At 34.4% G+C, this 27,438-nt stretch overlaps 3 protein-coding genes across 11 annotated transcripts in view; all 3 read right to left on the reverse strand.

Annotated features, from left to right (window-relative positions):
* Positions 1-936: 936 nt before the first annotated feature.
* Positions 937-1,869, reverse strand: LOC122141332 (chemokine XC receptor 1-like). The gene has a single exon (XM_042748468.1). The coding sequence runs from the start codon at positions 1,867-1,869 to the stop codon at positions 1,027-1,029; it is 843 nt and encodes a 280-aa protein (XP_042604402.1). The 3' UTR covers positions 937-1,026.
* A 16,222-nt stretch (positions 1,870-18,091) lies between these two features.
* On the reverse strand, positions 18,092-23,992 carry LOC109045120 (protein SDA1 homolog). The gene is made up of 22 exons (XM_019062970.2): positions 23,555-23,992; positions 23,208-23,312; positions 23,013-23,111; positions 22,752-22,862; positions 22,593-22,664; positions 22,309-22,409; positions 22,153-22,210; positions 21,890-21,964; positions 21,595-21,696; positions 21,276-21,345; positions 21,034-21,137; positions 20,875-20,932; positions 20,671-20,729; positions 19,992-20,068; positions 19,785-19,882; positions 19,604-19,680; positions 19,273-19,399; positions 19,110-19,201; positions 18,841-19,028; positions 18,654-18,738; positions 18,415-18,576; positions 18,092-18,276 (listed from the first exon to the last, which is right to left on the reverse strand). The coding sequence occupies exons 1-22, from the start codon at positions 23,642-23,644 to the stop codon at positions 18,232-18,234; spliced, it is 2,055 nt and encodes a 684-aa protein (XP_018918515.1). The 5' UTR covers positions 23,645-23,992; the 3' UTR covers positions 18,092-18,231.
* Positions 23,993-24,859: 867 nt separating this feature from the next.
* The window catches only part of LOC109045119 (tyrosine-protein phosphatase non-receptor type 13-like), a 70,363-nt gene continuing 67,784 nt past the window's right edge, over positions 24,860-27,438 (reverse strand). For all 9 annotated transcript variants that reach the window (XM_042748280.1, XM_042748276.1, XM_042748273.1 and 6 more), the window contains 5 exons: positions 27,191-27,281; positions 26,668-27,005; positions 26,361-26,576; positions 25,610-25,672; positions 24,860-25,521 (listed from right to left, as the gene is read on the reverse strand). In XM_042748280.1, the coding sequence (XP_042604214.1) occupies positions 25,444-25,521; positions 25,610-25,672; positions 26,361-26,576; positions 26,668-27,005; positions 27,191-27,281 (786 nt within the window). In that variant the 3' untranslated portion in view covers positions 24,860-25,443. The remainder of the gene's footprint in view (positions 25,522-25,609; positions 25,673-26,360; positions 26,577-26,667; positions 27,006-27,190; positions 27,282-27,438) is intronic.

Raw genomic sequence — 27,438 nt, forward strand, 5'->3', positions numbered from 1 at the left:
ATGTATATTTATTATAGCTATACATTTATATACAAATTATCATTGTATATCTTATTTCTGTTGAGTGAATTTCAATTAAATTGTTACTTATTTTCAATTAAATAAAAGAGATCAGTTTTATTTTACTCTATAAAGCATTAAACTTGCCCTGAATACCTTGAACATTGTTAGATAAAAAATGTCACTGTTGCATATTAATGGGGGTAGAAATTTAAATAAGTTTAAAGATAAGTTTTAAGAAGTTCATCACCTGAAGAGTGAATGTCCAGTCTCTCTGGATGTATATACATCTGCTGTGTTTTGTAGACTGACTTCACAGCTGTAACAAGAATATATGTGCATGATTTCATCTGTTACACGTCACATGCTGTCAGAATTAGATATGTAAATATTTAAGATACAAAAAAAAAAAAAATGTCAAAAAATATATCAACTGACCCTTATTGTATGACACTGGCTGGGTTGTTTTACATTACATTTTATTTTAAAGCTTTTCGCATGTATTTTCTATACAAAGTCAATTCAAGGTGTAAATTTGTGAGTATTTGTTTCCGGGAAATCAAATTTGTAGAGAAAAAAACAACAACATTGAACACCCAAGTCTTTAAAAAAATATCACAGACAAGCACAGGTGGCACTCATTCAACACCTGATATGCAAATTGTAAAACAGTGCATTTAAAAATGACAGAGGAAAATAATACTTAAACATCTGTTTTATGATAACATGTCAAGTTATTGCAATAATCTCTGTGGCACCTATTAAAATTGAAAAGGTGAAACTGGGACATTGATGATGTGTTTTAGTGGATAAACAATCTATAAACTGGCACCCACTTATAATAACCATATCTGATAAACACACAGAATAAACTTAATCTTTATGCAAAAAAAAACAAAAACATTTAAATGTACAACTATAAGCCAACTAATTTTTTCTGAGCCACTTTAAACTGCAAAGACACAAAAGCTGAATCTATATCTACATTAACTATATTAATCTACCTAAAAATGACAGTTGAAAATATTATGGCAAACGGAGACAGGAGAGTTTTCCTGTACGGTGCAGATAAAGAACAGGGTCCACAAAACCAGACAGTATATAACAAATAAAAGCAATAAACCAAAGTGGATGCATGAACTCATTTATCATAATTGTAAAGAATCCTATGATTATATATGGGCCATATATGATAGCCATGCTTGCAGTAGTTACTAGAATGAGATAAAACACTCTTCTCTTCATGTTGTGTTCCTCCTCTCTCTGTCTTCCTCTCTGTCCTGGTCCTGACTGCTTCAGAGCTCTGAGAACAGCCACAAGACAAAACAACTGAATGGAGAAGAAGAGGAGGAACTGCATAGACAAGAGCCATATATATACAATGTTTTGTGAGACCATAGTAAACAAACAGCACAAGCAGGAGCCAATAATAATTATCCAGGCAGCAGTGCAGCAGATCACTCTATATCTGAGAGGTTTGTACTTCAGAAAGGTTACAGGATGAACCACTGCCAGGTAACGCTCAACACACATCAAACACTGAAACAGAGGACGACCAGTGATGGTAAGTCCCACAAAAAATAGTTTCAGTGTTGAGAGATGTAAAAACCAATATGATAATGTATATACAAAACATTTTAGACAGATACCAATCTCACAAACAGAGAGATTAAGGATGAAGAACTCTGGTGCAACTCCATTTCCTGTTCCTGTGATGATGAGCCATAGAACATAGAACTGTGAAGGAAGACCAAACAGAAAACCTATGCTGTACGCACAAATGTTCAGACTGTCCAGTATCCCAATAGACTGAGTTGTGGAGTTTGTAGATGCTTCAGGTAAGAGGAAGTTCACTGTAGGGTTACTCATCTCCTCTGTGTTTGACTTCTTAATTCAGCAGCTCACAAGTTAACCTGTAGGCTATATGTTCTTAAGGCTTCCACTGTAGAAAAAAAAAAATATACCATCACAATGTACAAATTAACGAACACTGCAGCAATATTACAGTAATCCAGTAAAAGAATACAGTAAAGTCAAGGCGGAAGCAAGATGGTGTAAATTATGTTTGTTTAAAACAAGACAAAGAGAACCAAGAGACATGAATGCCATCCCGTTTTGGGTTAGCTCAACTGGATGAGTGGTCTACAGTCTGAAATACTGGAAAACTATGGGTGATAGTAATTATTAATAAATATCTGATCATTAGACGACAATACTGAGCGATCAGTATTCCAGAGCGTAAGAAAAAATTACAATTCAGTACATCCACATGCCTAATATTTTACAACATTTCCTGTTCAAACCCGATCACAACTTTTCAAAATGACTTTAGAATTTTATTCAATAGCATTTAATCAATGGGTTCTGTGAAAAAAATAAATAAATAAAAATAAATAAATAAATAAATAAATCTCAATAGCTAAACCATTAAACTTTTCAATAGATAAAGTATTCAAATACTACCATTATCAGATATTAATACTTACTGGGGATAAAAACAAGAAATCAAATCAAAAAGAAGTTTATCACCTGAAGAGTGTTTGTCCAGTCTTTCTGAATTTATATAGGTCTAATTCTCTGTACTTTGTTTTGTAGACTGACTTCACAGCTGTCCCAAGAATATTAGACGAGTAAATATTTAATATATAAAAAACTGACACTGGGGTTGTTGTTATACTGCACATTACATTTTATTTGAAAGCTTTTCCAATTTATTTCTTATCCAAAGTAACTTAAACTGTATTCAAGGAGTATATTTGCTGGTATGTGTTAAATGGAAATTAAATTTGTATGGAGAATATATATATATATATATATATATATATATATATATATATATATATATATATATATATATATATATATAAAACCGCGAAAATTGATGTTCAATCCTCCTAAACCAGCACAGGTGTCACTCATTCAACACCTGGAATGCAAATTTTAAATAGTGTTAAATTGTAAAACAGAGTGTTTAAAAATGACAGAATAAAACAATACTTAAAACATCTATGTTATGATAGGATGTCAAGTTTTTGCAATAACCTCTGTGGCAACCATTAATATGGAAAAGGTGACACTGAGTCATTGATGATGTGTTTTAGTGGATAAACAATCTTTAAACTGTATCAACCACTTAAATTAACCATATTTCAAATTCAAGTTTCAATTTTAATTTATTTATAAAGCACATTTAAAACCCCCTTGCCTGACCAAAGTGCTGTACAAAATTGCGTAAGTCCATCACCCAAATTAAAATAGACATTTACAAAATGTTGAAAGCACAGGAATACAAATAGACTTTAAATGACTTTAAAACTCAGACACAGTGTTTGTTGTTCTTATTATGGCAGTTTGTTCCACAACTTTGGTCGAGCTACTGCAAAAACTCTATCGCCCCTGCATTGCAGTCTAGATCTGGGTACCGGGACAGGGTTGTATTTAATAATCAACTCTCAAAGTTATTGATGAGCGAGATTGTTTACCGTTTTATATAAGTAAAAATAAAAAAGTGAATTCTTTGAGATAATGAATAGGTAGCCAGTGCAGAGAACTTCAAATATGCATGATGTGGTAGTAGTACCAATTGCAACTGCCTGTGAGCAGACGGGCAACTGCGTTTTGGACCAATTGAAGTCTATGAATGGATGAGACAGGCAATGGATGAGACACATTTGATAAACACACAGAATAAACAATCTTTATGGAAAAATTACAATCAAATGCAAAGCTATAAGTCAGTTTGTGGTTGTGTAGCTCTCTAAATAATCAGCAAATGACAGAGAGTCACACTAATATTTTCTGGCACACATTATACACTGCAAAAACACAAAAGCCACATCTATATTAATCTACTAAAATATCATAGATTAAAATATCATGGCAAACAGAGACAGGAGAGTTTTCCTCTCTCTCTCTCTCTCTCTCTCTCTCAGCTCCAGTTCCTGTGATAATGAGTCAGATCACATAGGAGTGTGTAAGAAGACCAAACAATGAAGTGAACACACACATTTACAGATAGACTATTAGCTCAGTGGAAGGAGTAGTGGAGTTCATTCTCTCTTTGCTTGTCTGTGCCATAAAAGCTTGAAAATATGGAACTGTGATCTTTAGGAATAGATAACAAATTAACAGAGATTAACAAATCTGTTATATATTTCAAACTGGTGTGGATTACTATATCATTTTAATGTATTATATTAATTATGAACAGATTACTGTAGTGCAAACCATTTTACTACACTTTGTTATTCTTCTCATTATTTCCCTACAGTGGCTAATGAACCAGAAGTCTCGCACTTTGACAGAAAATGGCTTACTTCCACGTTAATTTCTTTTTCCAAGGTGGATACTTTGAAAGGCGTTCCCACCCAACTGTGCGCAGGACGAAGTGGGACTCGGGAAAGGAGCTTCGAAGTAACAGGTTTTATGGGGCTAAAAAGTCAAGGGAGTAACATCATCAATCTAATACACAGGAGTGCCTGAATATAGTGTTTTTAAGAAAAACTGAAACACCCTGGCATAGTATATAGAAACAAATGCAAGTTTAGGCTACCTAAATTCTTAGATAAAGATACACTGATTTTAGGATGAATTATTACATATGTTATACCAATCCTGATAACCTTGGCACTGAAGAAGAAAAAAATCATATTAGTTTGTCATCTAAATGACTAATTGTCAGTGAATGCCTAGTCTCTCTTGGTGTATTTACATGTGTTTTTTGACTGACTGACTGACTTCACAGCTGTTTTCAACTGAGATGCCAATATTTCAGATAGCTGTGTGAGTAAACATTTAAAACATTTGCATTGAAGATGTTCTTTTTACATAGAAAATAAAGCATGTTAATTTTAGTTGATTTATATGCATGTAAAGAAACTTAAATGTAAAACACATGTTAACAATTGTTTGCTTGTTAATTCACTAAATATTGACTTGAAAATAAAAGCTCCATTAGAGATTCATATTGTGTGTTTTGATGGAGACAAACAGGATCAAAGAAGACGGACATTTTAAAATGCTATTGGTAATCAAATCCAGTGTCTGCTGTGGCAGATTTAAGAAAACCCCTGCAAAACTTGTACAAAGTTGTCTGAAAAATCTGACATAGAAACTGGTGACACTGATAACACTGACTTTATGATAAATGATAAATGCTTTTATTTTAAAAACATACACATCATTGATAATACATAAACTAAAATGGTGTATGGCACAGATTTTGTATATTATCACACTTTCCCTTTTTTGTAAATTTTTATAGACACAAATACAACATTTTCACTATGTGTACATCATTACTGCATGCAGAAAATAGATATCTGATCTTTGAAATCTAGCTCAAGAACAGCTTATTTATTTATTTATTTATTTATGGGGGGGTTAATTTAATCAGTAAAACAATTATTAAACACAAAAAAAACCATAAAACAACAAAATTGCAGATGGGAACATGCTGACAATACTTAAATGTTTTCAATAGTGAGATGTGTTACGGAGGTTTGAAGAAAGGCAGTTTCCCAATTCGCCAGAGATAAAGAAGAGCAGGTACCAAACCACCCAGCACAAAACAATACAAGCTAACCAAGCTCACTTCTTCAACTTCTTTTTGTAGCAGAATATAGAGGAATCTTGAGATAGCAAAAGGAACAACTATGATTAACATAGTCACAGTCAATATTACAATTATCTTAAATGCTCTTCTCTTTATTAGATTTTCCTTCCCTCTCTCTCTCCCTCTCTGTCCTGGTCCTGACTGCTTCAGAGCTCTGAGAACAGCCACAAGACAAAACAACTGGATGAAGAGGAAGAGGAGAAACTGCAGGAATGAAATCCACATAAACAGCTTTGGTGATGATGGTAAAATGAACAGGCAGAAAAAGCAGAATCCAAGACCTATTATCCAGGCCACAGTGCAGCAGAACACTCTATATCTGAGAGGTTTGTACTTCAGAAAGGTTACAGGATGAAGCACTGCCAGGTAACACTCAACACACATCAGACACTGAAACAGAGGACGGGTGGTGATGATTTTTCCTGTTAAAAACCTCAGTACAAGCAAGAGCACTGATTCATGCAGACTTTGTTTAACTGAACTAATCAAATTAAGCAAAGCGAACACAGAGAAAATTATCTCACAAACAGAGATATTGAGGATGAAGAACTCTGATGCAACTCCGTTTCCTGTGATGATGAGCCATATAACATAGCAGTTTGTAGGAAGACCAAACAGAAAACTAAAGGTCAACACACAAACCGTGAGAGCATTCATTGGTGCGTTTCCATATGCTGTGAGGTTTGTTGATGGGAACACCGCACATCTCGGATCCTCAGAAGAGCAGTTCATGGCTGTACTTCTCTCTAAATACAAAGTCTTTTAGGTAGTTTCTGTGTAGAAATGTTCATTAATATGTATTTTTCACACACACACTCACATGCTTATTATTTTGTGGGGATTATTGTATTTTTTTGTGTTGTGTTTTATACCAAAACAATGGTAACAGGCCTACAAACTGCGAAAATTACAACATTTATAGCTTGTAAAAATGGGACCATATTCTTTTAGATTTGTAATATTTAATATGACTGAAGATAAATCAATTGAACACGTCATTTGTTTCACAATTTAATATTTCAATGTAAAATTAAAAAACACTTTAATATAAAAGCGTTTTAAGAGGATTTTATTACCTTGACAAGCCAATTTCCAACCGTTCTCCAGAAATCAGGTTACGCAGACTGTGACTTCTTACATTTTAACTTCTTAAATGTGAAAAAATATTACTAAGAAAACATCAGCTTGTAAATATTCCTGTAGGGAAGCACAGTATTGTGAAGTACTATCTCTGTTGTACACACACGTTCATTTATATCTCATATGTACTCAATATGTACTCAACACATTGTCATTCAGCCCTGCATGCAAATGTACAGAAATTGATTAAAAAGTCAGATGACATTTTCTCTGTTCCTCAATACGGAACACTGGACTTAATAATCTGCCTCTAATTCAACACACCAGCTTTTCTGATTTATATAAAAATTAATTTTCTTGTTTCTGTTGAAGCAAAAGATGATTTTTGGAACATTCTCAAATCACACTTGACAACATGATCATCTTGTTTTACACCGACAATATAGAGCAAAAGTGGACAAAGAAAATACTAAGCACAAAAAAAAAAAAAAAAAAAAAAAAAAAAAAATGGAAGGGAAGGGTCTACAATCAAGTGTGCATGTGCCATATGCATCTCAGCACTTGCTCAGCTGAGCCGTGTACATTTTATTTGCAATCACCACCTCTGCCTCAAAAAATAGTTTAAAAAAAAATAAAATAAAATTTTGTGAGAACGGCTGTCCCATCTTTCGCCAATAAAGACACGTTGTATGAAAAATATTCTTAAATATTCTGTCTTAAGAAAACCATAGAATACTTAGATAATAAATGGCAAATATATGAAAAGTGTTTTTTCTTTGTCTATATCAAAAAATAAAACTTCAATCATCATCTAAATCAATTTCAGGATAAATCAGTACACCTGTTTCATAGTCTAAACAGTGCAGAAAAAAAAGATGTTAAATTTTAAAAATGTGTTTTCTACCAGTATGAGCCCACAGGTGGATGTCCAGAGTGCACTTGTCACATAACACACCTGAGATGCAAATAGTATGTGTCAGGATAAACATTTGAATCCAAGAATGCACCTGGAACATTTTAATTTTAAGACATATTTACAGGCATGCCAACAATTCAATTCATTCAATTACTACATATTGACTATAGCCAATAGATAAAGCTTTGAGTGTTTATGTGTTTGGGAAGTCACTCCATTCAAAGGAATTATCATCTATATTGTGCAAACATAATCAATAAAGACTTAATACAATGGAAACAATTTAAGAATTTGAACTTACATATACAAATATATATATAACCTAATAACATTTAAGCATATACAACCAAGTTTAGCAATTTGACCCAACTCTCATTTTAAGAACAAAATTAAACCTTTCAGTTTGAATTTACATAAACTTGTATCTGAATGACACTGTGATCATTTGTTATATAGCAGAAAATATGATCATACTGAAATTAGTTTGGAGGACACAACTTGGTGTTTGAAATCAACTTGTTAATAAATAGTAGTAACACGCATTAAGCAACTGGGATTTTTCAAATGTGATAACTAGCCCCAGTCTCCTCTGTTTATCTCAGAAAGATTTGTTTAAACTGGCCTCCTGACATTCTGTTGTCATGAATTCTCCACATCAGTTACGAATTTGACTTTGTTTTCTTTATGAAAAAGCGCAGTCATGCTCATTATTAGAAAAATATAAAATGTGGCTTTCCTCCTCTCTCTTTCTCTGTCCTGGTCCTGACTGCTTCAGAGCTCTGAGAACTGCCACAAGACAAAACAACTGGATGCAGAGAGAGAGGAGAAACTGCAGAAATGAAATCCATATAAAAGCATCATATGACACTACAGTGTTGAGCACACAGGATACAAGACCCCTTATCCAGAGAGCACAGCAGTGCAGCAGATCACTCTATATCTGAGAGGTTTGTACTTCAGAAAGGTTACAGGATGAAGCACTGCCAGGTAACACTCAACACACATCAGACACTGAAACAGAGGACGGATGGTAAAAATGTCTCCTTTTAAAAACTTTAGTATAGCCGAAAACACTTGGTTTTGGAGACTTAGAAACATTATCCTCTGTACAAAAATCAGTGAATACAGAGAGAAAATGATCTCACAAACAGACAGATCTAAACTGTAAAGAAAAAGAATAAAGATTATTTAGCATGATTTACAAGAATATACCATTTTTCTACTTCAAAAATTCACATTAAATTATTTTACTTTGTAATTACTTGTTACATTTAATATCAATTTGTAAGTGAAAGTAAATCCAAGACAAAATGTTTAAAAAATTGTGACAATCTTGCTAGATTTAATAAGTACTACTGAGAACACCTGTGTAAATAAAACAACATACTCTGATATTACAATTACTTAAGAAGCTTCAACTCCAACAAAGGAATGGTAGTTTTCTAACTCAGTGGAGATACAGAACAGGCTGCACAAAACCAGCCAGATTGAAAAATAAAAAGCTGAGGGATGTAACTATTGGAACCTCTTGTGATAAAATTAAATATAAAAATGCACTAAAAATCACAGGCACAAACATGGTCACCATGGTCACAATAGTTATTAGAATGAGATAAAATGCTCTTCTCTTCATGTGGTTTTCATCCATTCTCTCTTTCCCTCTCTCTCCTGGTCCAGGTTTCTTCAGAGCCCAGATAACAGACACACAGCAGAAGAGGTTTACAAAAAGTAAGAGTAAAAACTGAAGCAGAAAACAACACATATAAACATACACATGTTTGAGTGCAGTAAACATACTAAACAAACAGGAGCTGAGAGCCGTAAACCACACAGCAGCAGAACAGAATAATTTATATCTGAGAGGTTTGTACTTCAGAAAGGTTACAGGATGAAGCACTGCCAGGTAACACTCAACACTGATCAGACACTGAAACAGAGGACGACCACTGATGGAAAATCCTGCTGTAAATACTATATATTGATAGACTTCTGGAAATATTTTTGCCAGAAAAAAGTTAAAATTATTCACACAAATAATAATCTCACAAACAGAAAGGTTAAAGTTTAGAAACTCTAATGCTATTCCTTTTCCTGTCACAATAAGCCACAGAACATAGACGTGTGTGAGAGGCCCAAACAGGATACTGAAAGAGAACACACAAATCCCGAAAATATCCACTTGAAAGTGTTTAAGTGATGTAATGTTGAGATGTGAATTCAGATTTGGAATGGAAGAGTTCTCAAATCCAGCCATCTTCTCAGTGTATCTCTCTTCGCTTTAAAAGAGAAGAAAACAGAAATTGGTATAAGCTCTCCAGAACATGTAATTAAGAAAACAATATGACAGCCAGCCAAAAGCAACTTGCCATTTATTGGAATTGCATGCTTCTACCCACAATTTCTATATATATACAATATATTTGCTTCTTTTCCATTTTGCATTTACTTGTACTTTTACTTTTAATACTTTTCATACTTAAGTACAATAAATATCACAAGTAATTTTCTGGTAAGATATCTGTACTTTTACTTGAGTATGGCATTCAGGGACTTTATACACCACTGCATGTTTGTGATATAGAATTACATTTTAGCGACACTCACAGGACATTAAGTGTGAATTCCTGCGTTTTACATACAATTACTAGCGTGATAAAATGTCAGTAGTTTCACATTCATCTGTCTCTAATAAAGCTGAATGTGCTTTAGCAGCACTCACTGGACATTTCACTTTTAGAGTATTGCCAAACGTGCAAGAAGCAACATAATACCATTTTGTAAGCATGCGTTTCCATAGCCTGGGTTGAAAAAAAAAACAGTGCCTAGTTACTTATTTACATAAGATTGCAATGTGAAATACTAAAAAAAAAAGCAAGAAAAAACAACAACAGCACAAGTTCTTTACCTGTAAAGCGAAGTTCCAGACTGCCTAGATAAAGGCAATATCAGCAAATGTTTTGACTAACTGAACAGCTGTCACTAGGATATATATGCTTAGCATGTCACCAGACAAGAGAGATGCAAATATGAGGGAGCATTTTCCTTTGATCCTCACATTCGGACTTTCTTTGAGTAAGATTTTTTAATGTTTTTGAAACAAATTTAAATAACTATTTCCAATTTAAAAATATATATATATATATATATATATATATATATATATATATATATTGTATGTATATATATATATATATATATATATAGAGAGAGAGAGAGAGATAGATAGATAGATAGATAGATAGATAGATAGATAGATAGATAGATAGATAGATAGATAGATAGATAGATAGATAGATAGATAGATAGATAGATAGATAGATATAAGTTATTTATTTCTCTGATACAAATATGAATTTTCTGCACCCATTTTCTCTAGTCTTCATTGTCATACGATTCGTCAGATATCATTGCTTAATATTTCTGTAGAAATTATAATACTTTTTATTTGTAAGCATTCTTTTATGGAAAGAAAGGCCAAAAGAACCTAGCATTTGCAAACCACATTTTTCCATCTCAAAATATATCTAAATTATGACCTATGCTCTCAATTGCAAATGCAGAAACATTAATTCATGCGTCCATGACCTCAGATTATTGTAATGCTTTATTGGGTGGTTTTTCTGCACGCTCAATAAACAAACTCCAGCTGGTCCAAAATGCAGCAGCTAGAGTTCTTACCAGAACCAGGAAGTCTGACCATATTAGCCTGTCAACACTGGCTCCCTATTAAAGATTGTAAAGATTTTAAAATCGTACTAATTACTTATAAAGCCCTGAATTTTATAGCCCTTAATGTCCGCTGCGATCTCAAAACTCTGGCCATTTGATAATACCTAGAATATCAAAATCACCTGCGGACAGCAGATCATTTTCCTGTTGGGGCCCAAACTCTGGAACAATTTACTTAGCATTGTTTGGGGGACAAACGCACTCTGTCAGTTTAAATCTAGATTAAAGACCCATCTCTTTAACCTGGAATACACATAATACACGATCACATTTCTAATATTCAAATCTGTTAAAGGATTGCTAGGCTGCATTAATTAGGTCAGCCAGAACCGGGAACACTTAACACCCGGTGTACTTGTTACATCATAAAAAGAATGGCATCTACGATAATATTAGTCTCGTTCATTCTTATTCCGAGGTCACTGTAGTCATAAAATGTATCTCTGTGAAAAAGATATAGAATGTTGCTTTGGTTTATGGGATCTTGCGACATTGTAAATCAATAAATATTTAGATCTATTAGATCTGGAGGATCAACTTCTCTCTCATCTTCATTGTTATGTCTTGAGGAGGTGAAGTGCTGGTTAGATCAAAATCACCTCCAGCTAAATGCGACTAAATCTGAAGTTATCATTTTTGTGCCAAATAAAGTTGACAGTGATATAAAAGATGTTTAAGGTCCACGGACAACAAATGTGCCATCCCAAATAAGGAATCTGGGTGTAATTTTTGACTGTGTGGTGAAAAGTTGTTTTTTACAGTTGAGGACTATTGCAAAATTGAATAGACATTTGCAGCAGTTTGTTTTTTTACACATACAGATTGGTTTTATGCAGTCGATCCATTTTGCAGTTCTTTAAACTGTTGTTTTTGCTTGCAAATCACCGTTCACAGGCTTGCAGTGCTTTTGACCATCTTTTGACGAAAAAAAAAAAAAACGTGCCAAAAGTGTAAGCGCGGGAAAATGGAAGTCAGAAGCACGCAGATCATATTTATTTTGCTTAAGCATGAAGCTGCAGTTTCACAATACATGAATTACACTCACAAGTAACAGTAAAATTGTCACAGTGTCTGGTCTGTGTATCCCTGGGTGTCCACTAGAGGTCTCACTTCCCCTTATCGTCACCCCACTTCAGTACTACATTTCCCACAAGCCTTGTCGGAACTCATCACTGTTCATTGTATTCAGCTGTTCCCACTTACATTGTTTTCACCTGTCTATATATAACCGGTTTGTTTCTGTCATTGTGATGGAGTCCTTGTTTAATGTCTCCCTGTATTTTGTGGTTCCTTGCCATTGTTTATGTTTCTTGTTTTTGGACTGCTCACCTGGATTTTGACCTTTGCCTGGCAGATTTATGATTCTGGATTATCCCAATAAACACTGCAATTGGATCTCTCTGTTTGTTTGTACGTTCGTGAAAAAAATGCTTCAAATCATTTTCGCTTGAAACGCGATTTACACCTTTACAAAGCTTCTTTTGCGCATGCAAATTTTATTTATGCTTACAGTCTTATGTACACTTCCACAAATATTACCCTGCATATGCAAATCTTTTTGACATCATTTTACCTATATAGGAATCAATAACTTTTATAGTTTAAGGATTCATCTATATTTAATTTAGAATTTAGTGTTTCATAACTTTGTATATTTCTGCTGAAGGGCACAGGTAAATTTATTCTAATGGTTTTATGTGGAGATTGTTTTAAGTTCACTTATTAAATTGGAAGTTTAAAATATATGTTTAATTTGATCGCTCTCAGTTATACTGTAATGTTGAATGGCTATAGTCAATGGTTAAATGTTAGGAGGAAAAACAGTTTTATAGAGACATCAGGAGTACTGGTATCAGTGATACTGGCCTTCAGTCTTAAAAAAGATGGCATTAAACAAATATTAAAAATATACTGTTTTTATGTTGTTTGTACATTAGTTTGAAGATTTAATGTGAAATAATTGCAATATAAAAGTATTTAAAAATATGTTTTTATATGTGTTTTATATGTGATTACACCCCCACCCTTACCCCCTGGAACGCAATTTCTACACCCCAACCCCCCACTGCCCCACAGGATTGCTTCATTTAGCAAAAAAATACTGACAAAACCTGTGTAAATCAAAATAATGTACTCTGAGATAACAATTATTTGTAAAAAATTAAATGTACAATTTCTATATTTAAAAACGTTTAAAATAAGTTATAAAAGAATACTATTACCTTGATGTCATTTTCTAGTCAATCGCAAGCAATCATTTAACAGTGCAGACAGGTAATAATTTATATAATTTCTAACACATTTTAAACCAAGTGCTAAACTATAACTAAATAAATATATTGCTAGGAAACCTGAGGAGTAAAAAGAAAATATTCCAACAGTACTGCTTTTGCATCTTTCATTTAGCCTACGCGCACTTTACATACTAAATATTGCTAAGGAGGCCTAACATGCTAATTCATCAAACATGACCAAAAGACAGATCATGCAGTCTAATCAAACAGATGGGGTTTCTGTTTTACAGCTCCAACAAAGGAATGGCAGTTTTCCAACTCGGTGGAGATACAGGACAGGCTGCACAAAACCAGCCAGAATGAAACATAAAGAGGTAAAGGATGTAAATATTGGAACCTCTTGTGATGAAAGAAAATATAAAAATCCTCCAATAATCAAAGGCGCATACATGGTGAACAAAGTACAAGTCATTATTAGAATGAGATAAAATGCTCTTCTCTTCATGTGGTTTTCATCCATTCTCCCTTTCCCTCTCTCTCCTGGTCCAGGTTTCTTCAGAGCCCAGAGAACAGACACACAGCAGAAGAGGTTTACGAAAAGTAAGAGTAAAAATTGAGGCACAAAACAACACATATAAACATACACATGTTTGAGTGCAGTAAACATACTAAACAAACAGGAGCTGAGAGCCGTAAACCACACAGCAGCAGTACAGAATAATTTATATCTGAGAGGTTTGTACTTCAGAAAGGTTACAGGATGAACCACTGCCAGGTAACGCTCAACACTGATCAGACACTGAAACAGAAGACGACCAGTCATGTAAAATCCTACTGTAAATGCAATATATGGATAGACTTCTGGAAATATTTTCACCAGTAAAAAGATAAAATGATTCACACAAATAATCACCTCACAAACAGAAAGGTTAAAGTTTAGAAACTCTGACACAATTCTTCTTCGTGTCACAATAAGCCACAGAACATAGACGTGTGCTGGAGTCCCAAACAGGCTATTAAAACACAGCACACATGTCCTGAAAATGTCCTCTCGAAAGTCAAGTGATGTAACGTTGAGATGTGGATTCAGATTAGGAATGGAGAAGTTCTCAAATCCAGCCATCCTCTCGGTGTATCTCTGTTCAGTTTCAAAGAGAAACAGAAAAGGGTCTAAGCTCTCCTGAACATGATAAACTAAGAAAACAATATAACAACCAGCCAATACAAATTTGGAAAAGTATGCTTCTATCCACAACTTTTGCTCCATAACCTCCTAAAAAACATGATTTGATTACAGGGCAGAATAATAGCAGTTCCTAGCAAAACACTATGACCTGAAAAAGCTGTGAAGGTAATGCTCTATCACATTTTGTGAGAGAGAATGGCCTTTTAGTGCCACTCACCAGACATTAAATACAAACTTCTGGCATTATACTATAATTACTAGAGTAATAAAATGTCAGATTCACGTTAATCCATGTCAGTTAAAAGCTGAACAGACAGTTAACGGCACTTACTGGACATTTCACTTTTAAAGTGTTGTGAAACATGCAAGAAGCAACGTAATGCCATTTTGCAAGCACACATTTCCAAAGCCTGGCTTAAAAACAGTGTCTGGTTACTTAATTACATAAGAATGCAATGTGAATACAAAACAAGAGAAAGAACAGACAACGATAGCACAAGTTCTTCACCTGTAAAGTGAATTTCCAGACTGTCCAGATTTGTAGACTAACTACACAGCTGTCACTAGGATATATATGCATAGCATGACACCAGATATTTGCAGAGATGCAAATATGTGGAATCATATATCACAGCTAGAAATACAGGTATCTGGAAGGAAACTAGTACATTCCTCTCAAATATTGGATAAAATAACTTTTTTTATCATATGCACAGACCTCTAGAAATCTTTTCACCAATAACGAGATATAATAATGATCTCACAAACAGAAAGATTAAAGTTCAACAACTCTGAAGCAACTGTGTCTTGTTACTTATTAGGTAGGTCTATGTATGTATGTTGCAATGTGAAATTCTAAAGAACAGACAATGACACCTGTAGACTGACAACACAGCTGTCAAGAGGATATATGTGCTTAGAATGTATTGTTCAAACACAAAATGGGTTCTTATGCATCATTTCCCATTATTACAATCATATCTCCATTCACTTCAAAAGAGAAACAGAAACAGGTCTAAGCTCTTCTGAACATCAATAAATAAATAATATCAATCATGGACAGAAAAAATAATAAAATGTTAAACATTAACAGATAGTGACAGTTTAAGATCTTCACCTGTACAGCAAATTATCCAAGTGTTTTTCACAGGATGAAATCCACAAGACTCTTCACCTGTCACCCTATTATACGCTTAGCATTACACTGAACACACAACATGCAAATACAAGGGATCAGATGTCAACACATGACATGACAAAATATGAAATCAAGTGACATCTGCAAACAAATAATGCGAGAGCTTCTCTCAAGCAGCCTCACTTTTCTCTGCCATTTTTCTGATGCAAAGGTAGATTTTCAGCATCATTTCTCCAGTCATTGTGAAATATTCTTACATTGTAAAATGAAAAAACTGTTTTCTAATTGAAACTATTTTAAAATTAATTTATTCCTGTGACAGAAAAGCTGAATTTTCAGTCATCAGTGTCACATGATCCTTCAGAAATCATTCTAATAATTACTAGATTGATCTAACGGAGAGGGTGTGTATAAAGTAACTGGGATTTATCTTTTTATTTGCTTTCTAACAAAATGTGAAAATGTAAAATAAAATGTAAAAACTATGAAAATCATGGTATGCACACACACAAATCCATAAATAAATAACAAAATTATGGAAATAAATACAAAAAGGTAAATTTGCTAATTAATTTGGAAAAATGTATAATTTAACACTGTACTTTAACATCAATGCTAACAGCTATTATTAATTTGATGGAAAATAAAAATCACTGCAGTGATCTATGGCTACATCTGACATGGAAACACATTTTTCAACCAAGTGCTTACTAAATGAAAATATCGCTGAGAAACCTGAGAAGTAAATGGAAAATATTCCAACAGTACTAGCTCTGCATCTTTCATATAACCTGCACACTTTACATACTGAATATTGCCAAGGAGGTCTGACATGCATATGCATCAAACATGACCAAAAGATGATGGGGTTTCTGTTTTCAGCAGCAGATCACAGACTGCTCTGTCTCCAGGTTTCTTCAGAGAACAGACACACAGCAGAAGAGGTTTACAAAATGTAAGAGTAAAAACTGAAGCGCTTTTTGCAAATAAAGAGATAACATAATGTACACAAATTATCATCTCACAAACAGAAAGGTTAAAGTTTAGAAACTCTGATGCAATTCCTTTTCCTGTCACAATAAGCCACAGAACATAGACGTGTGTGAGAGGCCCAAACAGGATACTGAAGCTCAGCACAAATCCTGAAAATGTCCACTTGAAGATCATCAAGTGATGTAATGTTGAGATGTGAATTCAGATGTGGAATGGAGGAGTTCTCAAACCCAGCCATCTTCTCAATGTATCTCTATTCACTTTCAAAGAAAAAACACATACAGGTCTAGAACATGATAAACTAGAAAACAAAATCACAACCAACCAATCGCAAAATCACCAAAACGTATACACAAATTATGATTTACGGGGCAGATTATCGAATAATAAAGCAACGTAATATCATTTTGCAGACACGCATTTCCAAAGTCCTTATATGATTGCAATCTGAAATACTAAACAAAAGCAAGAACAGACAACTACAGCACAAGTTCTTCACCTGTAAAGGTATTTTCAGGCTGCCCAGATGAAGATAAGTCTGTAGTTTTAGTTGGTTAGAGACCAACTACACAGCTTTCACTATGCTTACGACACCAGACGCAAATATGTGGGATCATATCAAATATGTGGGATTATATAACAGCTAAAAAATATCTGGGAGGAAACTATTGTATCACTCTCAAATATTGGATGATTTTATTTTTTTTTCTTGATCATATACAGTGGTAAATGCACTTCGGAAATTTTACCACCAACACAGAGATATAATAATGATCTCACAAACAGAAATAATACGTTTTAGAAACTCTGAAGCAACCGTGTCTTGTTAACTTGTTAGGTAGGCCCTGTGTAATCTGCAACAGAAAGATCAGACGATGCCACCTGTAGAGTGAATCCCCAGACTATCCAGATGTTTTGTAGATTGACTACACAGCTGTCACTAGGCTATATTATGTGCTCAGCATAACATTGCAGATGCAAATAAGAGAGACCATATATAACCGCTAGGGATATATAGTATTTTCTTCTCAAATATTATTGGATAAAATATTTTTTTTTTTGGATCATATACAGTGATCACAAAGTATCTGGGAATGTTATTGTATTAGATGACAAAATATGAAACTTAAGTTAAATTATTAAGGGTGCAGTTTGTCCAAAGGGCTACCTGTAGATAAAATACAAAAAGTAATGCAACAAGTTTTCAAATATTTCAACAATTTATTAACAGGCAACATGAAAATCCACACAGCCAAGAAGTCTGTATATTATCTTCCTGTACACAGAAATCATATCATGAAATGAACCATCAAATCAGCTGCAGTCCATCACAGGAGAGATTCACTTGTGTTTTCTCTTCTTCAGGAGTGCATCTCTTAATGCAATCTAAGAAAAAGAGAGAGGAAATTACTATTAAGAAGAAACATTGCAAATACCCAAATGCAAGTTTAATGGTAAATTAAGTGCGCAGAGATTTATTAAATCTAAAGGTATTAAAGATGTGAAAACAGCAGCAGGGTTCACCTGTTTATCTCTGAAGGAGCGTTTTCCTTTGGTCCTCACATCCTGACTGTGTTTCATCATCATGAAGTTCTTTTTCCGTTTCTTCTCTTTGTTACTGGTGCTGGCGAATGGGTTTAGCTTACTTCTCTTTCTAACAAACTCTTTCCTATCTGTCCGCCCAGCCTAAGAGCAAAACAAAAAATCCTCAGTTTCAGATATCAATTATTTTAGATTTACATAATATGCTTTTTTACACTCACCATGGCTGTTGCCAGTCGTGTTTCTTTGTCAGATTTGGGTTTCTTGTGAAGACGTTCAATATCTCTTAGACTAAGTATCTCACCTCTGAAAAAAATAAATAATTATATATAAGTATAGGACCGCTTAACTGTTTATACATATCACCCTTAATAAAATAATTGCAACCATGCCCCAAACACATCCTACCTCTCCTCCTCTTCATCACTCTCCACGTTCTTCCTCTTCTGTCCCTTTCCGGGTGCAGCGCTGACCTCTTTGGCCATCTGAGCAATGCGGATCTTTTTGAAGTCGTCCTGCGTGAGGAGTCGACTGGTGCTGACCGCCGCAGCTTTAGCTTTGCGCTCGTCCTCTGGAATGCTCTGTAATTTCTCAGCCTGACATACAGAAACAGTATAGGTTCATATATGCATCATTACAATCAAATCAAGCATTAAATCAAGTGATAAGATCCTCACCACTTCTGTTTGATCTTCATCAGAGGAGTGATAGACGTTCACCCACTCATCATCATCATCATCCTCACTCATGCTGGCACTCTCCCAGCCATCTGTGAGGAAGAGGAGATTGGTCAGAGAGGGAAAAATGTCATAAAATCACAAAATACAGCTTTTGATGTACCTTCCTCTTCCTCTTCGTCTACTTTCTCCTCTACTTCCAGCACCTCAGCTCCAGGGATGTAGTCTTTGGCCTCCAATTCTCCATAGTTCTGGATTTTGGCCTCCTTGGAGGATTCTGTGGGCTTCCCCTGATAAATGATAAATCCCACAATAAATGCAAAACCATTTTTTTTAATGCATTAATGACCTTGAACAGACATCAGAGAACCGTGAACATGTGAATGTGTTATTGAACTATTACCTGAAAGTCTTAGAGTTCAAGTAAATACACAAAATTGGATTATTTAGTCCATTTCATATTTCTATATAACTGAACATTTTAGGCTTCTCACCCTGTCTCTTCTGTGTAGCATCTGTGGCTTGAGATCTCTGAAGAGCTGGATAAGTCCTCTTGCAGACATCACAACATCTGGAAAATTCAAGAAAAACAGTATATGCTGTTATTATTATCACTTCATTCAAACTATGTTGCACCTAATGAACAGACTATGACAAATAATGATAATGGCATACTTTTATCTTTATGAGATTTGTACTGTGCGAGATCTTGAAGCAGATCTTCTGACATTGAGAGAGGACAGCGGGCGACCAGTTCTTTTATAGCGTTGATTCTGTGATACGAGGATGAACAAGAGAGTGTTATCATGAGTAAATTACAGTATTTTGTATTTAACAATTTCACGTTTCATTGTATTTGACTCTGGTTTACACAGCACCTACCCAACTGTCATGGCCTCTCCTGAATTTCTGTCTGTAACAAAGTTATTGGCGATGGTCGTGATGACTGGCTCAATGATCTGTAGATGGAATATTAATGAATTTGTTATTAATTAAACTTAATTTTGTGGGGTCAGTAAGATTTTAATTAATGCTTTTGAAAGAAGTCTCTTATGCTCACCAAAGTTGCATACAGTAAAAACAGAAATGTTGTGAAATATTCTTAAAATGTAAAACAATTGTTTTCTAATGGAATATATTTTAAAATTAATTTAGTTCTGTGATGTAAAGCTGAATTTTCAGCATCATTACTCCAAGTCTTCAGTGTCACATGATCCTTCAGAAATCATTCTAATATGCTGATTTGCTGCTCAAGTAACGTTTCTTATGATCAATGTTGATTAATTATTTAATGCCTAATATTTTTTTTTTTTTGGAGAAAGAACATGATGCATTTTTTTTATGCATGGATTGTTTGATGAATGCAAAGTTCAAAATAAAGAAATATAATATTTTTGTAACGTTATACATTTATGAAATCACTTTTGATCAAATGTAATGCATCGTTGCAGAAAAAAAGCATTATTTCTTTCCAAATAAATAAGGTAATGAAAATTATTTTATCAATTATCATTCAGTTTAACTAATGATAATGATTATAGTCCTCACAATCAGTTCTTACCTCAGGAGGGACCAGCTGATGTGATGCCTGGGCGGCACACAACAGAATTTTAGTGACCTCTAAAAGAAAAATAAATAAATAAATAACATGAAGAGATCATAAACAGCCTCTGAAGACATGAGTATTAGATAAGAGACATTCAAAGACACTGAAGTGAATTATGCATTAATACAGTAAGTGCTCTATAAAGATAACAGTGTTTACCTCTCTGGTGAGGCTGAAGGAACCGCTGGACAAACGGATAGAAATTAAAGAGGAAAAGCTGTGAAGACAGAAACAAAACAGGTTAGATAAAGTAACTAAGGAGAAAATAATACAAATGTGCACGTTGAATTAAATTACAACTTTTTAATTATAAATTACCTCATGAATTCCCACAAGTCTAGAGATGAGCTCCATCAACATGATCTTCACCTCAAAACGCTCGTTTGAACTCTCCAGCTGCTTCAGGAGCTTCTCTGCAAAATCTGAACACCACAGATATTAATTACTAATCTAGATGCTTTTACAGAGAGCGATTCATTGATCAACCCTGGTGAGTCTGAACCTGCAACCTTTTGATTACCAGATATTTAACCTCTACATTACATCATCATTACACTTACCTTGTGGATCATGGATCAAGTGGATGGCGGAGAAATTAAAAACTTCCACTTTTTTCTTCTTTTTATGTTTCTGAGAAAACGACAATGAAAATTGCACATTAAGATGTGGAATTAACAAGAGTTATTACAGTGAATTAAAACCTGTCAAAGGGACTGTAATAAAATAAATCACCCAGTTCATACAGTAGCCATTTTTCATTTTCATTTAGTTTAATTTCATGTAAAACTAACAACTAAAATAGTATATAAATTACACTAAAATAACAGAAACGAACAAAACAAAACACTAATTTGCTGATTATGAAACACTTGATTCAACCTTGAGAACTTTCATGGCTTTCTCCAGTTTCTTCTTGTTTTTGGAAGTTTTCTTTCCAGTAGAATATCGAATCATTAGATCTCTGGCTGATGGCCCATCATCCTGCAGAGGGGGAAAAAAATAAAAAATTCAATAAAGATTCTTTGATGAATAGAAAGTTCAAAAGAATAGCATTTATTTGAAACAGAAACATTTTATAAGATTATAAATGTGTTTACTGTTACTTCTGATCAATTTAATGTGTCCTTGCTGAATAAAAGTATTGGTTTCTTTAAAAAAGAAAGACAAATCATACCTCAGACTCTGAATCGCTGTCTTTCTTTTCATCCTCATCTTTTCCCAGGAAGAACTTCAATCCAGCGACAAGGATCTGAGAGGAGATTAGATTTGAAATGTTACAAAAGTTCATTAACCCTCGTTAAGCAGCCTAGAGAATAAAGGTATAAAATAGTGTATAAATAGAAAATAAATTGTCAATTACTAATATAAGCAGACACTAATGTTTCAGTGCTGAGATTCATACTTATTCATTACAAAGGAATGAGAAAAACATCCAACCTTTGTGATTTTGGAGAAACACGCTGTGGTGATGACGTTCACGGTTTTGGCGTCATTCCTGATTGGTCGATGTGGGAATGGAAAGCAGTAATGACTGTAGATCATACTAAATGGCATCACATTGCATTACAAAGACGTATCTGTTCAAGGACTCACCAGATGTTCCTTTTGTAAAGCTCAACCATCACATCCAGCGAGATCTTGGCAGCGATGGGGTTCGAATCCCTCAGCATGGTGTACATGAAGTTCTGTAAGGTCTGAGCGCAGAAGAGTATGCATGTCAAAAATACAAAAGTGAATGTCATGCAACTTGTCAAGAACATGTCAGCCCAAAATAAGTGATTAATCACAATTTGAAGGGTAAATTATGAAAAGCTGCAGGCCTTAAATCATGTGACTTGATGGAAAAATAAATATCATGCCAAGTACAAGTGACTTACCGTGTTCAGTTTGTTGTTTTTGTGTTTGGCATTGATATTTTTGATATCGGTCACAATATGGGTATATAAAGTCTGAGGAGACAGAGGACATTTTCTCATCAGCAATCTTTACAATAAATCATATTCTGAAAACAGAATTGCACTGCAGAATTCACAGACCTTCCGCAAAAGCTTGTCATGACAGCGCAGCAGCTCAAAGAAGAGTCCCAGAAGACTGGTGGGACTGAGCAGATCTTTGTTCCTCAAGAGAATGAGAGCTTTACAAAAAGTCTGAAAGAAAGTTTTTATTTAGAAAACAGATCTTTAAAAGTTAAAACCAACTCCTACTCTGAAAGACAGAATCTCTTGAGTCTCTAGACTAAATTTATTGTATGTAAATTATGATGAATAGGTCAACTAAACAACAAATCATATTCACACCATTCTGAGATCTGGCTCCAGCACTGTATGATGGTTTAAGAGCAGATCAGTCAGCTGCTGTGGGAAATCTGACAGCTCCTCTAAGTAACAGTGTCCAACCTGAAGACAAAAATCACATTTAGCCAGAAACCCAAGAAGAGTTTAATGATAAGACGTCTAATGCATGCACACATGGATTTTAAGGGAAAGCCATACCTGAGCCAGAAACATGACCAGCTCTGTCAAGTCTTTGTTGGATTTGTCAGGCTGATGTTTAAAGATCTCCACATTCGACTGATAGTGACGATACTGTTGCAAAAACTTTGAATAACAACATTTTTTTTTTTTTTTAGATTTATATGGAGCAAAGTAAAGACATTTATTCCGTAGAATTAACAAGCACTATTGGCTTACTATACGTTACTTACTGGAAAAATAAGTTCTAATTACATTAGGGTAAGTTTAATAAATACATGAACAGCTTGAGGTAGCGTAATGTCATTAAAATGATTTGATTTAATAGCGATCAGGGTAGATGACAAATTCAGTAGCTAGTTATTTACCTCCTCCGTGTAAGACTTCGGATCCCTCTTGATCAAATTCTGCAACTGTGGGAGGTTCGTCGGTAATTTGTTATTGTGACGGCCCGACATTTTTGATTATCTTCTTATACTAAGCTAAAAAAAATAACGTTTATTTTTTTATTGACTTGATTATTCCAGCACCAGCGTGGATCATAAGGAGGTCGCCATGTTGCCAGCAAACTGCGGAATGCCTGAAAGGACATTCCAGTATTCAGAAGCGTCGCTACTAGTGGTGTGTGCGTTCGAAGCAGTACTTGGTGATACTTCGAAACCTTTTTCTTCTTCTTTTCTTTTTAATGGCGGTTGGCAAACCCACTTAAAAGGTAAGCTTCGAAACCTGTGCGAATCATTCGATTTGAGTCAGCTGATTTACAGAGCTTTGACCAGCAGGCGTCACCAGAGTGTGGTGTTTCGAGCGCTTCAAAACAGTGAATCATTTGGTGAATCATTTGATTCAAAGATTCGAAAAGGTTCGTTTATACCATTTAGATCAGCGGTTTCCTCGGCCCTGACATGACACTGGACCACAAAACCAGTCATAAGTCGCACGGGTATGTTTGTAGCAATAGCCCAAAAAACATTGTATGGGTCAAAATTATTATATTTTTCTTTTATGCCAAAAATCATTAGGATATTACGTAAATATCATGTTCCATTAAGATATTGTGTAAATTTCCTACCATAAATATATAAAAACTTAATTTTTAAATAGTAATATGCATTGCTAAGGACTTCGTTTGGACAAGTTTAAATGGGATTTTCTCAATATCAATATATAGATTTTCAAATAGCTGTATCTCGGCCAAATATCATATCCTAACAAACCATACATCAATGGAAAGCTTACTTATTCAGCTTTCAGATTATATATATAAATATCAATTTCACAAAATTGACCCGTATGGTTTTGTGGTCCAGGGGCACATATTGTCTGTTGTTTGCTGCTGGTTGGATTAGTTATGAGTTTCTGGAAATCAGCCTCTGATTTAGATAAATAGTATATTATATATTTCTGAGGAGAACAAATGGGGAAAATGCAATCAGTTGTACCCTAATCATAACAATTGATACAACTATACATGCTGATGATAGTCCCAATATGTATAAAAAAAAAAAAAAAAAAAAACTTCACTTTTGTTTTTTTTGTAACATGGGAGAAGTTAATAGACAATGTCTGTTAAACCTAGGAAACCTGAATGCATCCAAATAACTCAATTAACTGCCATTTAATTATTTTTTCCCACTAACAGAAATGTCAAAAACACAATGATTAGAGAAAAACCATAAAGGCATGATATTCTTTTATTTACAAATTGCAAATTGTCCAGTATGTAACAGCTTTAAAACATATCAACAGATTTCATGAGATAAATATCACACTAAATATAACACTTTAAATTTCGTCGATTACCACTGGCACTCAGTGATTTCTAAAAGATTTACAAAGCAAATACTGTCTCGTATTCTGTCAAGGCAACATTTCCAGCATCGTTTCATTTCAAATGCACAAGAATAATTTTGTACCACAAAAAAATATGAATTCATTTCTTATTTATTTGATCCGTAATCTTTAAGGAATCTATAAAAACTGTTCTTTATCAAAAAATGATAAATTATAAAATATATGGTTTTAAAGACATAGCAGCCAATGGTCAAGAATGTAAGCTATAAGAATACACAAAATTCTGCAAGGATTCTACACGTCACTGACGTCCAAAACATCTTAAGACAAATGTGTTCTGACGAGGTCCAAGCCCCTGATAGGAAAATGAAGGAGCTGCTTCTGAACATGGGGATGACTGGAGCCGCTGGTATCAGCTGATCTCTCGAGCCGGTCAGGAGAGCAGAAAGGCAGTGGGGTGCTCGTTTTATCCTGAGAGTTTCTCTTCCGCCTGCAGACATCTGAGCACATACAGGATGACCTGGTAGCAGAAAATGTATTGTTCCTGGAGAGGAAAAACAGCAAATGTTACACACAAAAAGACAGCAGACATCAACTTCATTTAAAGGCATCATTTATTATGAAGCGGTTACCTCTGTCTGCACCATGCCCTGCCTCTGGAGTCTCATGGTACGCACCACATCTGATATATCAAACTAACGAGAGGAAAAGTGGAGAACATATGACCATTACATATAACTTCCATAATCACATTAGCTAATAATGTATGTGTTATATCATACATATCATCATATTTTGTTTATCATTCGATTATTTTGCTTAAAGGTGCTGTAAGCGGTTTCATCCATTTCATGTATTTTTGCCATTTAACTTTAATTATTATTTATACCATTTGTTATATCATTTATTTAGTCATTATAAGTTGTTGCCATAAACAAACAAACATAAATAAAAGTAGTATACTTTAGCCAGACAAAATTTTGATTATTAAAAAATAATAATTTTTCACCATTTAAAAATAATTTATATAATTTATTTGACCATTTAGTGAAGTTTCTTAACTTAATAACTATATTTATATGAAAATAACTATATTTCACCCTAACAAAAATTGTGATTATAAAAAATTAACATTTGTCAGTTAACTTTAATAATTATTTATATACTTAATTATACTTCATACCTTATTGCAATTAAAAATAATTTACAAAAAAAGATGCAGATGTAAGTGTCATATACACGTTTATTCTTTGAACAGTTTAATTTTGTAATGTATTATTAACTATTCAAAGAATAAACTTATATATGACACTTCCATCTTCATCTTTGCACAAAACATTACAAATATAAAATTCAACTTAACTGTTCAAAGAATAAACTTACATCTGCATCTTTGCTGATGAGGCCAAGAACCACATCTATGCAGATCAGCGTCCCTGATCGGCCAATCCCTGCACTGCAGTGGGTGATGATGGGCCCTGATTGGTGGATGTGTCTCATGTAGGAAATGAATGTCAGGAGCTGTTCTGGTTGAGTTGGGGTTCCGTGATCAGGCCAGCCTGTGTAGTTCAGATGAGTGACTCTCTGGATCTCATTAGTCTGCAAGAGAAAGATATACATGCAGATTCAAACATCTGTGCATGTAAGTGTATTGATAAAGATATTAATCTATACACAAGGTGCCTCTCACCTGGATGTCTTTGACCTCTATGAGGCGGATGACGAAGTTGTCCAGGTGCTGATCTTTGACCAGAGTGATCTGCAGCCGGTCGTCCACCATCTCGGGCGAGCGAGGCGTGTCGGGCCAGTACCTCTGACATTTCACCTTCCCCCCCTCCACTTCCTGTGTCATCATGGCGATCACGTTGGATTTCTGCTCCCAAACCATCTGCCAGAAGTCCCCCAGCGTGGTGGGCAGTGGCCCCTGGCACGCGATGTACAGGAAGTTCTCATCTTTCACAGGCATCTTGATGAAGTTGGCATTGATGTAACCACCATCCTTCCCCAGCATGACCCTGGTTGTGTCGACTGAATCAAGAAAGAATAAATAGTCAAGCCACCTTCATTTCTGTAGCGCTTTATATGATACAGATTGTCAAGGCAGCTTCACAGAGATTAACAGGAAAATAGCTGAAATCAATTATGGAAATTAATCAATTAAAAAGGTCAGAGAAACATGCATTGTTTATACATCAATGTTTTTCCTAACTCACATGGAACGATGTTCTTGTATCGGTTTTTCTTCTTGTTCTCTTTGGTTTGACCAATCAGACATTCATCCAAGGGGCGCAAATTCTGCAGGTTCTTTGAAAGAAAACAATATGCATATTAAAATGTATTTTTATATCCGTATTAGCATCAGGCTATATTCAATAAAATAAAATAAAATAAAGGTTGGGATCAGCAATATTATTTAAATGTTCCTGAAATAGGTCTCTAATGCTCATCAAGGCTGCATTTA

The sequence above is a fragment of the Cyprinus carpio genome, chromosome B21 (genome assembly GCF_018340385.1).
Source record: "Cyprinus carpio isolate SPL01 chromosome B21, ASM1834038v1, whole genome shotgun sequence".
Lineage (NCBI taxonomy): Eukaryota > Metazoa > Chordata > Actinopteri > Cypriniformes > Cyprinidae > Cyprinus > Cyprinus carpio.

Bases quoted from the DNA above. Each gene is read 5' to 3' on its own strand.
- LOC122141332 (XM_042748468.1), bottom strand. From the start codon at position 1,869: ATGAGTAACCCTACAGTGAACTTCCTCTTACCTGAAGCATCTACAAAC.
- LOC109045120 (XM_019062970.2), bottom strand. From the start codon at position 23,644: ATGTCGGGCCGTCACAATAACAAATTACCGACGAACCTCCCACAGTTG. The intron at 20,069-20,670 runs GTAAGAACTGAT...TTCCATCTACAG, and splicing joins ATCAGCTGGTCCCTCCTGAG to ATCATTGAGCCAGTCATCAC. The intron at 19,883-19,991 runs GTAGGTGCTGTG...CTCGTATCACAG, and splicing joins GGAGAGGCCATGACAGTTGG to AATCAACGCTATAAAAGAAC.